General features: G+C 44.3%; 1 protein-coding gene across 5 annotated transcripts in view; it reads left to right on the forward strand.

The window, feature by feature from the left end:
* The window catches only part of LOC110526536 (diacylglycerol lipase-alpha), a 52055-nt gene extending 39118 nt beyond the window's left edge, over positions 1-12937 (forward strand). For 4 of the 5 annotated variants that reach the window (XM_036980920.1, XM_021607583.2, XM_036980919.1 and 1 more), the window contains 3 exons: positions 790-916; positions 8212-8384; positions 9423-12937. In XM_036980920.1, coding sequence (XP_036836815.1) covers positions 790-916; positions 8212-8384; positions 9423-10494 — 1372 coding nt within the window. In that variant the 3' untranslated portion in view covers positions 10495-12937. Of the gene's footprint in view, positions 1-789; positions 917-4581; positions 6857-8211; positions 8385-9422 lie in introns of those variants that run through there. The other variant, XM_021607586.2, reaches the window with a different exon arrangement.
* The last annotated feature ends 303 nt before the right edge of the window (positions 12938-13240 follow it).

A 13240-nucleotide genomic window follows, 5' to 3' on the forward strand; every position in this document is an offset into this window, starting at 1 on the left:
GGTTTTTGTGTGCAGGTTGGTGGCTGATTCTTGATCTATACCAATTATCCTTTCCGCCGCTTTATGCGCTGAAGCATATTCACCACGGTATCTGTGTGGTTTGACCATTTCAGCTTCTTGGAGATGTTTATGCCGATGAACTTTTTTTTGACCGTCTCCAGGGCGGCCCTGTTGATGAGGATGGGAGCGTGCTCAGCCTGGTTCCTCCTGAAGTCCACAACCAGCTCCTTTGTTTTGCTGATGTTGAGGGATTTGTTGTTTACCTGGCACCACGCCGTAAGAATGCCTGCCTCCTCTCTGTAGACCGTCTTGTCACATCAGTAACTTGATGATGGAGTTGGGACTGTGAGGCCACCCGGTCGCGGGTATACAGGGAGTACAGTAGGGGACTGAGGATGCACGCTTGTGGGGCTCCCGTGTTAAGGATCAGTGTGAAGGAGGTGATGTTGCCTACCTTCACCACCTGGGGGCAGCCCGTCAGGAAGTCCAGCACCCAGTTGCATAGGGAGGAGTTCAGTCCCAAGGCGGAGAGCTTTGTGGTGAGCTTAGCGGTATTGTAGTTGATGAACAGCATCCTCACATGCATTCCTTTCTTCCAGGTGGGTGAGGACAGTGTATACTACCAGTCAGTTTAGTACACATCTAGGGTGACATGTTTTATGCTAATTGGATAGAAACTGTACGAGGGAAAAGACTGGCTTTACGCAGACATTACTTTTGGTATAAATGTGCATGCATACATCATTTTGCTGCGTATATAATTTAGCATGCCCCTCTCTCTGTGTGTAGCTGTGGACAGGAGGAGCCCACCTACTCAGCTCTCTGGGGGGATAACAAGTCTTTCAACGAGGTCATCATCTCCCCTGCCATGCTAAACGAGCACATGCCTCACATGGTGATGGAGGGACTCAACAAGGTCTGTGAATATAATAGATACACTGTCCATGTCTGTCTGGGTTTCCTTTGTGTGTTGGATGGGATGACTGGAAGTTTCCTGTAGATAAAATTAGATTGTAGGGGTCCTGGTCAGATGCTCTGTTGGGGAAGGTGATAGAATAAGGTAGCGGAGTCCTGGTGAAGTGCACTGAGGGAAGTATCAATTAATCAAACCTCATTCATGCACTGAGTTGGCAGGTGATGACACTGGATGAATGTTCTACAGTTGAAGTCAAAAGTATTTAGTCAGCCACCAATTGTGCAAGTTCTCCCACTTAAAAAGATGAGAGGCCTGTAATTTTCATCAACACTTCAACTATGACAGACATAATGAGAAGAAAATCCAGAAAACCACATTGTAGGATTTTTAATGAATTTATTTGCAAATTATGGTGGAAAATAAGTACTTGGTCACCTACAAACAAGCAAGATTTCTGGCTCGCACAGACCTGTAACTTCTTCTTTAAGAGGCTTCTCTGTCCTCCACTTGTTACCTGTATTAATGGCACCTATTTGAACTTGTTATCAGTATAAAAGACACCTGTCCACAACCTCAAACAGTCACACTCCAAACTCCACTATGGCCAAGACCAAAGAGCTGTCAAAGGACACCAGAAACAAAATTGTAGACCTGCACCAGGCTGGGAAGACTGAATCTGCAATAGGTAGGCAGCTTGGTTTGAAGAAATCAACTGTGGGAGCAATTATTAGGAAATGGAAGACATACAAGACCACTGATAATCTCCAGCGATCTGGGGCTCCACGCAAGAATCCCAGAACCACACAGGGGGACCTAGTGAATGACCTGCAGAGAGCTGGGACCAAAGTAACAAAGCCTACCATCAGTAACACACTACGCCGCCAGGGACTCAAATCCTGCAGTGCCAGGCGTGTCCCCCTGGTTAAGCCAGTGCATGTCCAGGCCCGTCTGAAGTTTGCTAGAGAGCATTTGGATGATCCAGAAGAAGATTGGGAGAATGTCATATGGTCAGATGAAACCAAAATATAACTTTTTGGTTAAAAACTCAACTTGTCGTGTTTGGAGGACAAAGAATGCTGAGTTGCGTCCAAAGAACACCATACCTACTGTGAAGCATGGGGGTCGAAACATCATGCTTTGGGGCTGTTTTTCTGCAAAGGGTCCAGGACGACTGATCCGTGTAAAGGAAAGAATGAATGGGGCCATGTATCGTGAGATTTTGAGTGAAAACCTCCTTCCATCAGCAAGGGCATTGAAGATGAAACGTGGCTGGGTCTTTCAGCATGACAATGATCCCAAACACACTGCCCGGGCAACGAAGGAGTGGCTTCGTAAGAAGCATTTCAAGGTCCTGGAGTGGCCTAGCCAGTCTCCAGTTCTCAACCCCATAGAAAATCTTGAGGGAGTTGAAAGTCCGTGTTGCCCAGCAACAGCCCCAAAACATCACTGCTCTAGTGGAGATCTGCATGGAGGAATGGGCCAAAATACCAGCAACAGTGTGTGAAAACCTTGTGAAGACTTACAGAAAACGTTTGACCTCTGTCATTGCCAACAAAGGGTATATAACAAAGTATTGAGAAACTTTTGTTATTGACCAAATACTTATTATCCACCATCATTTACAAATAAATTCATAAAAAATCCTACAATGTGATTTTCTGGATTTTTTTCTCATTTTGTCTGTCATAGTTGAAGTGTACCTAATGATGAAAATTACAGGCGTCTCATCTTTATAAGTGGGGGAACTTGCACAATTGGTGGCTGACTAAATACTTTTTTGCCCCACTGTACATACACCTTAGCCAAATACATTTAAACTCAGTTTTTTCACAATTCCTGACATTTAATCCTAGTAAAAATTCCCTGTCTTAGGTCAGTTAGGATCACCACTTTTATTTTAAGAATGTGAAATGTCAGAATAATAAGAATTATTTATTTCTGCTTTTATTTCTTTCATCACATTCCCATTGGGTCATTAGTTTACATACACTCAGTTAGTATTTGGTAGCATTGCCTTTAAATTTAATTTGGGTCAAACGTTTTGTGTAGCCAAGCTTCCCACAATAAGTTGGGTGAATTTTGGCCCATTCCTCCTGACAGAGCTGGTGTAACTGAGTCAGGTTTGTAGGCCTCCCTTGCTCTCACGCTTTTTCAGTTCTGCCCACACATTTTCTATAGGATTGAGATCAGGGCTTTGTGATGGCCACTCCAATACCTTGACTTTGTTGTCCTTGCCACAACTTTGGAAGTATGCTTGGGGTCATTGTCAATTTGGAAGACCCATTTGCGATGAAGCTTTAACTTCCTGACTGTTGTCTTGAGATGTTGCTTCAATATATCCACTATTTTTTTGCCTCATGAGCCATCTATTTTGTGAAGTGCACCAGTCCCTCCTGCAGCAAAGCACCCCCACAACATGATGCTGCCAGCCCCGTGCTTCACGGTTGGGATGGTATTCTTTGGCTTGCAAGCCTCCTCCTTTTTCCTCCAAACATAACAATGGTCATTATGGCCAAACAGTTATATTTCTGTTTCATCAGACCAGAGGACATTTCTCCAAAAATTACGATCTTTGTCTCCATGTGCAGTTGTAAACCGTAGTCTGGCTTTTTTATGGCGGTTTTGGAGCAGTGGCTTCTTCCTTGATGAGCGACCTTTCAGGTTATGTCAATATACTTTTTTCCTGTGGATATTGATATTTTTGTACCTGTTTCCTCCAGCATCTTCACAAGGTCCTTTGCTGTTGTTCTGGGATTGATTTGCAGTTTTCTCACCAAAGTACGTTCATCTCTAGGAGACAGAACGCGTCTCCTTCCTGAGTGGTGTGACAGCTGCATGGTCCCATGGTGTTTATACTTGCGTACTATTGTTTGTACAGATGAAGGTGGTACCTTCAGGCGTTTGGAAATTGCTCCCAAGGATGAACCAGACTTGGTCATTGCTAATTTCATTTGATTTATCCATGATGTCAAGCAAAGAGGCACTGTTTGAAGGTAGGCCTTGAAATACATCCACAGGTACACCTCCAATTGACTCGAATGATGTCAATTAGCCTATCAGAAGCTTCTAAAGCCATGACATAATTTTCTGGAATTTTCCAAGCTGTTTAAAGGCACAGTCAACTTAGTGTATGTTCACTTCTGACCCACTGGAATTGTGATAGTGAAATAATCTGTCTGTAAACAATTGTTGGAAAAATTACTTGCCCTGCACAAAGTAGATGTCCTAACCGACTTGCCAAAGCTATAATTTGTTAACAAGAAATTTGTGGAGTGGTTGAAAAACAAGTTTTAATGACTCCAACCTAAGTGTAATGTAAACTTCTGACTTCAACTGTATGTATAAATGTGTTTGTGGGTTTCTGTCTGTAAAATCCTTCCTAACAATTGTATGTTTTCAATTAATAGTTAGAACTAACCTAGTGTTTTCTTGTGCTGTAGCTGGTGAAGGGTGCTGTTCACTGACGGTGTGCTGGATGTTCTGTCTGGTCTGCTCCACAGGCACTACATGCTTAGTCAATACTGAGGTTACTCTAATGGAACTGCATTGGTGTTGGAGTGTGTCTGCTGTGTGTTGGGTATTGGTGTAAGCATGGTGTTGTGTGATTGAAACTGCAGTGGTGTGTTTGTATGTCTGTGTGATACTTATGTATGATGTCTCTGCAGGTACTGGAACCATTTGGTCTCAGTTCTGAGCAGGCAGGTGCAGAGCCAATGGAGATGGAGGATGAGGGCCAACCAGCTGTTGTGGTCATAACCTCTGAAACAGAGCTGCCCTCTACACCTCTGCTTTCAGATACCTCCTCTAACGCCCACAAAGACTCACTCTCTCCCTCTCCTCTTTCAGATAGCTCTTCTGATACCAAGAAAGACCCACTCTTTTTCTCTCCTCTTTCAAATACATCTTCTGATACCCGCAAAGACCTTTCCTCTCCCTGTTCTCTTTCAGATTGTCCCTCTACCCCCAAAATAGAGCTGCCATCTACCCCTCTTACAGATACCGCATCTGTTCCCCAAACACACTCTAACCCTCCTCTTATGGGTAGTCTTTCCCCCACTGAACCATCAAATACCTCCCCACAAATAGACCAACCCGCCGTCTCCCACATAGACCAACCCGCCGTCTCCCACATAGACCAACCCGCCGTCTCCCACATAGACCAACCCGCCGTCTCCCACATAGACCAACCCGCCGTCTCCCACATAGACCAACCCGCCGTCTCCCACATAGACCAACCCGCCGTCTCCCACATAGACCAACCCGCCGTCTCCCACATAGACCAACCCGCCGTCTCCCAATTATCGAATGGCCCCTCTACTCAGAAAACTGACTTGTTCTCTACACCTCTGTCACACCCACTCTCTTTCCCTCAAGCATCACGTATCCCCCAAACAGACCTACCCTTTCCCCCACAATCATGGCAGACAGACCCCCTCCTCTTACAGGTGTACCCTTCCACCAAGCCCCTCTGAACCTGTACTATCCAATACCCCTTCATCTACCCAAGTAGACTCTTCAAATCCACCATCCACCACCCTCCCACTACCTATCCCAAATCTTCTGGTTTAACGTTAGTCTCTGCCTCTCCAGCTCACAGTCCTCCTCTGCCTCTTCAGTCTTACAAACCCTGTCTTGCTCTTTGCTTTAGCTTCAAATTGTTCAGATTGAGAAACCACCTCACACCCTACTTACTAACTAATAAACGCTTTTCTCTAGATGCAGTGAGGTTTCCATGGTTACCCCCATTTCTCCAACACTAACCCCTCCTCGTTATTCCTTGTGGCCTCCTGCTGTTGCAAATTGGCAGCTCAAGGTGTCCTGAGTAAGGAGGATGTGCTAAGTGTCTCTGAGTCCTCTGATTCCCCCACAGTTGGCATGATGGCACAAACAGACTGGCAACCAGGCTCCTGTAGACTGTGTGGTCACATCAAATAGATTCTAATGGCTGGTTTTAAATTAGAGTAGCCTGTTACCTGACAGTGATGACTACTTGTACAGATTGACCAGCCTGAAATAACCTCCCACCATTCAGACCAGTTCACTTTATATTAGTGAGATTATGGAGCACTACGCTAGCCCTCGTTTATGCTCAATTCATTGATATAATTAGTCAAAAGATAAATTGACCTAATAATATATCTCAATGGGTTCGTTACAAAGAGGGAGAACGTGATTGTCTATTAGTCATGGTCAGTGCTTGACTTGGGCAGTAGCTCACTAGAGCTGAATACCTGCACCTCACATTTTCTACTGCTTGTGCTCCTTTTCCTAGCTCAAGCACCTAAATGTGAACAGTACCAGCTCTCAAAATGAGTTCCAGCACCTATTTAAGTCCAAGTCAATCACTGGTCATGGAGGCAGAACAGTACTTCCCTGGTACTGTTCTGCGCTGTGGGAGATGCACCTACTGGTTGATTTGTTTTACAGTATTTGATCTTGGTGGCTTTGTTTCTGATTGTGTCCCCTATGGTGCTGCTGGGGTGTTGATGTGCCTTTTTCTGTTGTTGTTGCTATGGAAATATTAAGGTCATGCTGCTTGCTGTCTTATTGGTCTTTCACCTGGTTCTCAGTATGTGCTATAATTATGTCCAGAAAAGTACTGTACTTCATTTAGTTTTTTCTGTGCTGATTGACACCCATCATTAGCTGACTGTTTTTACTCACATCCCTCTCTGTCCATCTCTTCCTGTTACACACAGCTTTCATACCAATACCATCCATGTTTGTTCAATGTTAACTCCCATTATCATTTATTTTCATGTTTCATTATAGCCATTTGTCATTTTCATGTTGTAATGTTGTATTCCATGTCACAATGTGTTTAAGAAAATGCATGGCTTGTGATCCACATGTTTTCATATTTATTAATGATATTGTATGTTTTTGAATAATGCTTTTTTTCATTTTGTGTTTTAACTCATTAAAGACAAATAACATATTTACCTGTGTGGTGACGTGATTACCATGAGTGTGTAGTAACTGTTGTCTGTGCTCTCTCTGTGTGGTGATGTGATTACCATGAGTGTGTAGTAACTGTTGTCTGTGCTCTCTGTGTGGTGACGTGATTACCATGAGTGTGTAGTAACTGTTGTCTGTGCTCTCTGTGTGGTGATGTGATTACCATGAATGTGTAGTAACTGTTGTCTGTGCTCTCTGTGTGGTGATGTGATTACCATGAGTGTGTAGTAACTGTTGTCTGTGCTCTCTGTGTGGTGATGTGATTACCATGAGTGTGTAGTAACTGTTGTCTGTGCTCTCTGTGTGGTGATGTGATTACCATGAGTGTGTAGTAACTGTTGTCTGTGCTCTCTGTGTGGTGATGTGATTACCATGAGTGTGTAGTAACTGTTGTCTGTGCTCTCTGTGTGGTGATGTGATTACCATGAGTGTGTAGTAACTGTTGTCTGTGCTCTCTGTGTGGTGATATGATTACCATGAGTGTGTAGTAACTGTTGTCTGTGCTCTCTGTGTGGTGACGTGATTACCATGAGTGTGTAGTAACTGTTGTCTGTGCTCTCTGTGTGGTGATGTGATTACCATGAGTGTGTAGTAACTGTTGTCTGTGCTCTCTGTGTGGTGATGTGATTACCATGAGTGTGTAGTAACTGTTGTCTGTGCGCTCTGTGTGGTGATGTGATTACCATGAGTGTGTAGTAACTGTTGTTTGTGCTCTCTGTGTGGTGATGTGATTACCATGAGTGTGTAGTAACTGTTGTCTGTGCTCTCTGTGTGGTGATGTGATTACCATGAATGTGTAGTAACTGTTGTCTGTGCTCTCTCTGCTCTCTTTTCTTTTTCATCAGTTTAGATGAGTAACCTACTTAGGGTGTACACACCACACATACATCTGCGTAGGCCTACATATTATGGAATACTTGTGCAGCAACATGTAAGGTGAAAGTCTGAGATTTGTATCTAGGGGTATAGTGCATGACTTTGGTATCTACTCGGGTTTGGTGTTTACCTGTGCTATTCAGGTTTGTTCAGTATTCAAGTACCATGCTTAAACAAATGAGGGTGGATGGACTTAGTGTTTCTGACCTTCATCTTTCCCATCACTTGACACAGTATTGACTTGTCTTCAATGCCTTGTTTTCAATAATCTTAACATTCACTTTTTCCTGTACTAGCCTACCTGTCACATATACAGGCAATTCCAGTTCTACAGCACTTAAATTATCCTTACTGTTACTGCTCTCCCTCCTTCAGTCCTTCCAGAGCCTCCAAATCAGTCAATAATGTCAACAATGCTGGTAGCAGTAAATTGACTGCTCCTCCTACCGTGTTATTGACAGGTGCTGGAGAACTATAATAAAGGGAAGACAGCCCTGCTGTCGGCTGCTAAGGTAATGGTGAGCCCAACCGAGGTGGACCTGAACCCAGAGACCATCTTCATGGAAGCCGCCCTGCCTCCTGCCACCCAACAACCCACCCCAACCACCCAACACCGCAGGAACAGCAGCGTTCGGTTAGTCCAATGGGATATGGGTGGAGCTTTGGGAGGGTCTGGGCAGAGACTGGGAACATGTATGACTGACTGACTGTATAATCAAAATCTCATGCATGTGTACAGGTAACTGCCCAAATAATGGAAACACTTGAGTAAATGAAGGATACAAAGTATATTGAAGCAGGTGCTTCCACATGTGTGGTTCCTGAGTCAATTAAGCAATTAACATGCCATCATGCTTAGGGTCATGTCTAAAAATGCTGTGCAGGCTGTTTTTACATTTTAGCTACCATGGCTCTGACCCCTATCCACTGAATGGTGGATGAGCATGAAATTGATTGTTGCATCCCTCCAATAGAGTTCCAGAATCTATGCCAAGGTGCATTGAAGCTGTTCTGGCTCGTGTTGGCCCTACAACCTATTAAGACACTTTGTTGGTGTTTCCTTTATTTTGGCCGTTGAATGTACGATATGTGCAAGAGTCTGCAAGAATGTACCTAGTCCTTCAAAGTTTGTTCTTCTATGTGTTCAGATAAGTAAAGCATGACAGCATTAACTCTGCCACTGTACCTTTCTCCCATGCACGCTCCTCACTCTTTGACCCACAGTCATTGGTCTGACTCCAGATCAGTGGCAACGTATGGTAGTACAGTTCCCCCCTCACTCCCCTCTGGTTTAGCCCCTGGAGAACCGAAGTAGTCTAGTCTACTGGTAATGATTTGTGAAGTGTAACCTTAACCCTTTACCCCTCTCTCTTACCCCTCTGTGCTCCAACCCCTCTCCTCTATCACTCTATCATCTCTACTCTCTATAATACCCCCCTTACTCACATCCATCTTATTATTCCTACTGTATTCTACCTTTTTCTTACTTGACCCCTTACAATTTCTGCCTCCATTCTATCCTATTTTTATTTCATTAAATAATTTCACTTGTTACTCTGACCCATTTTTTTAAAAAAAACATATGTTCCTCTATTTGGTGAATCTGTTACCACACCCTCCCTCCCCTCTAATCTCCCCCCTTTATTTTGCGCTCCTCCTCTTTCCCTCTCAGTTCCTGTGCTCGCTCTGAGATATCACTGGATGGCTTTGCGGAGTGCCCCCCTCCCCAAGTGTCAGTGGTTCTGCAGGGGGCCAGGGAGCGCCTTACTGTGGAGCTGAGGGACCGCCACGCCCCCTTGGCTGTGATGGAGAGCCTGTCAGATGCAGAGTCCCTCTACAGCCTGGACTCCCGACGCTCCTCAGCTGCACTCAGGGGCTCGCCCATGCTGGGGTGCCTTCCCTTCCAACTGAATGCACCTATCCCTGAGGAGAACCCCTCTCTCAGCTCCCGCACTGAGCTGCTGGCTGCCGACTGCCTCTACCAGGCCACCCCAGAGCACGAGCTGGGAGAGGCAGGACCTTACTTCACTCCTCTGGGATCCGGCTCCACCCCAGACTACCCCATGCGCCTTTCCCCTTCCACCCCGCGCTATAGTGGCCACCACTCCCCAACACCACTGGCCCAGAGTGTCATAGGTCAGCCTTTCACACAAAAAGAGCCTTGTGCCGCCCCTTGCCATCAAATGCCTGGCATTTACAGCCCAGGCAGCACCCCTAACGCTCCCCACAACCCACGGATCAGCCATGGGGAGGAGGAGGGAGTAGAGGCAGAAGGGTGGGAAACAGAGACAGGAGAGTCACAGCCGCCCTCCAGTCCTCCAGCCCAGCTGTCCAACGGCAACCCTAGCCAGGCAGTGCTGGAGTTTGCACAGTACCTGGACTCTCTCTTCAGGCTGGATGGCAGTGGCTCACCGCCTCTGGAGTTGTCAGACGGGGAGTCTGAGTCCGGTCGGGGGTCATATGGTCAGGGAGAGGGGCCAGGGGAAGGACAGAGGGGGGACGATACACAGCTTCTGGCTCGGGCCACAATGGAGCCTAACCTGGTCCCCAAGCCCCCGCGTACCTTTGCTGGATCTGCTGACCCTTCCTCTGGCATCTCCCTCTCACCCTCATTCCCCCTCTCTTCCTCTGGTGAGCTCAATGACCTCTCTCCCGCTGACGGAGCACCTCCTCCCACTCACTCACTACGAACCTCCACTCCCTGTCCCTACCCTGAGGAAAACACACTGGCGTCTATGGTATAGTGGCCCACTCAGTCCCTCCATGACTCTTTCTCTCTCCTCTTTCCTTATTCCGTTGCTGCATCTATCTGATAAAGTATCACTGAACATGCATGCGATGGAATGCAATCTGCTATGCTGTTACAGTACCTTACAAAGACATGACATGGCAGACCATAATGAATAAGACTGAGATGAAAAACTCTTGTTCCATTTTCAGGTGTCAAAAGCTGTGTAAAGCATTTTCACTACTATTGTAATAATACATTTTAATCTCTGTCTGCATGCCAGGGGCCTGTTCTGCTTTGGGGTGAATAGCCTCACCACTGACTCATTCCAACACACACTATCTCACATCAACACATGGTAGCATACAGCCCTGCAGTGACGTGACTTTATCAAATGGGAGACAACTGAACAGGGATAGGGAGGAGTTAGACACTAGGTGGGGTTTTCATTGGCACATAACTCACCTTCCTCCCTCATCAGTGCCTAAAGCTTATTCATCTTTAATATCAGGAAAGTAAAAAAACGGAGACAGATGCTGAACAATAGAGAGGAGAGAGAGAGAAGACGTTATGGTTTGGTTTCTCAGGTCTATCAGGAAATTACAGTGTGGAAGAGAAGGAGTGTAGATCATAGAGAATTGATGCGTCTTAAAACAGTGATTGTGACATGTTAAGAATGTGGTTTTTAGTCTTTGGTTGTCTTTTATAGCATGAGGAATGTAGTATTCATTTATTTTTTTAAACAGAACTCACTTGTCAGTCAGTAACTCTTACTAACATACAGACCATCTCACACACATCAAAATGCACAATTTGCCCCCTTTTTGCCCAAAAATGTATTGCCAAATGTATTTATAAAGTGTGATATTGTTTGTTTGTGAAATACTGCAAAATGTACACTTTCACAAAACAAAGATACAGGTTTCAAGTTTAACTCTGAGAGGGAGAAGATACATTTTGGTATCGCTCCCTTTTAATAGCCAATCAGTCTATTCCCGTTCAAACGGTGTTAATACACCCTGGAGAGGATGAGGAAGCTATCCCTACAACACTGCCATGGCACATATCTCCCAAAACATGTCTCTCTCCAAGTGTTTGTACCAAGCCAATTATGCTAAAAAAAACATGAGATGCACTGTAGGAGATTGTTCCTCTTAAAGGGGTCTTGCTGAGGTACACAATTATGTCAATGACTTCTATGTCTTTGGTTCCCTTTAAACTGGTTAATCTCAAGCATATTGAGGTTGAACTGTACGGGTTGTAGTGGCCACTTTCACTACATTTTACAAACATATTTCATATCAGTTGTATTTGTTGGATCAGACATACTACATTATTTATTACTGTTTCTTACTATTATTGATGTTATTATTATCCTTATTATTACTCTTGTAACAGTTTGGTTTGCGTTCTATGAGTTCGGCTTTCAGTTGCTGGGAAAGGCTGGTGCATTTCAGCCGACTCTCAAAATAAGGGTATATCTCTGTGGGAAAATAACTCTATCCAAGTGAAAAAGTACTGGGTGTGAACATCACAGGAGATTGGTGCCACCTTAATTGAGGTAATAGCTCGTGGTAATAGCTGGAGCGGAATTCGTGGAAAGGTATCAAACACATGGTTTCTATATGTTTGATTCCATTCGCTCTGTTCCAGCCATTATTATGAGCCATTCTCCCCTCAGCAGCCTCCACTAGCTGCCATGGTAATGGCAGAGAGACAGACTCTGTAATAGGAAGTGGGGTCATTACAGTGACCTCTGATACAATACAGCCATTCTGAAGGGGTTAATGTGGCGACCTATAGAAGCTGTACTCTTAGAAATGGCTTTGCTGTGGTATCACTCAACAGGCCTCTCTGTGACCAGATTACAGTTTGACACCACACAAATCCATGCTCTCACAGTAGTCTCTACTTTGCCAGCACAGTGTTGAACAACCAGTGTGAAATAGCTTTGCTGCAGTGGGTCACGGCCCAGTGTAGGTGTTATCAGCACCACGATAGAAAGATGCCACATTCCCTTTTCACCATAACATGTACAGCAGTGTCTTATTTGTCATTATTTAAATGCAGATGTCTTGTTTCCTGTCTTTTTTTAAAAATTATTATTATAAAAAAAATATTAAATGAAAATAGAATAACATAGAAAATGGCTATGATAACAGGTATATTACAAATCTATATCAATATTGACATGTATAGAAAAAGTACAAATGTATGCAGGGAAAAAGGAATCTATTTAGTGAGAAAGATCTATATGACTGATTATTGGCAGAATTGAACATAATTGATTACTCATTTTTCTGTGTTGACAGATAAAACAAATCAATGATGTCTTGACCATGTTTACCTGGTTTGCTACTCTTCTCTTCCTGTCCCAGATTGAGAATGTATTTAACCCCCGCCACCTCTCACTGCCCTGCCTGTAATGGAATAAAGCAAAACCAATTTAAGGAAAATTACTGGAACTTTTTAAAATGTCATTTCTATTTGCTAACCTCTCAACAGGCTGCATATTTTTAGCTAGATATGCCTACCATTATGGTGATGGGCAGTGGAGAATAGTGGGAAACCATATGTAGGTTGCTACCAAACAGCCCAGATGTCAGCTGGCTTTAGGGCCTAGAACACTTCAAACTATCTGGATGTCTGAGGACATGCTTCCGTTGATTGCACATTCAAGTAAATATTCACATGTAAATTATAAAGTATTATTGTGTTAATTGTAGACCGAGTATATAGCTTAGTATATAGGTATTTCATGC

Source organism: Oncorhynchus mykiss, chromosome 6, assembly GCF_013265735.2.
Source record: "Oncorhynchus mykiss isolate Arlee chromosome 6, USDA_OmykA_1.1, whole genome shotgun sequence".
NCBI classification, from domain to species: Eukaryota; Metazoa; Chordata; class Actinopteri; order Salmoniformes; family Salmonidae; genus Oncorhynchus; species Oncorhynchus mykiss.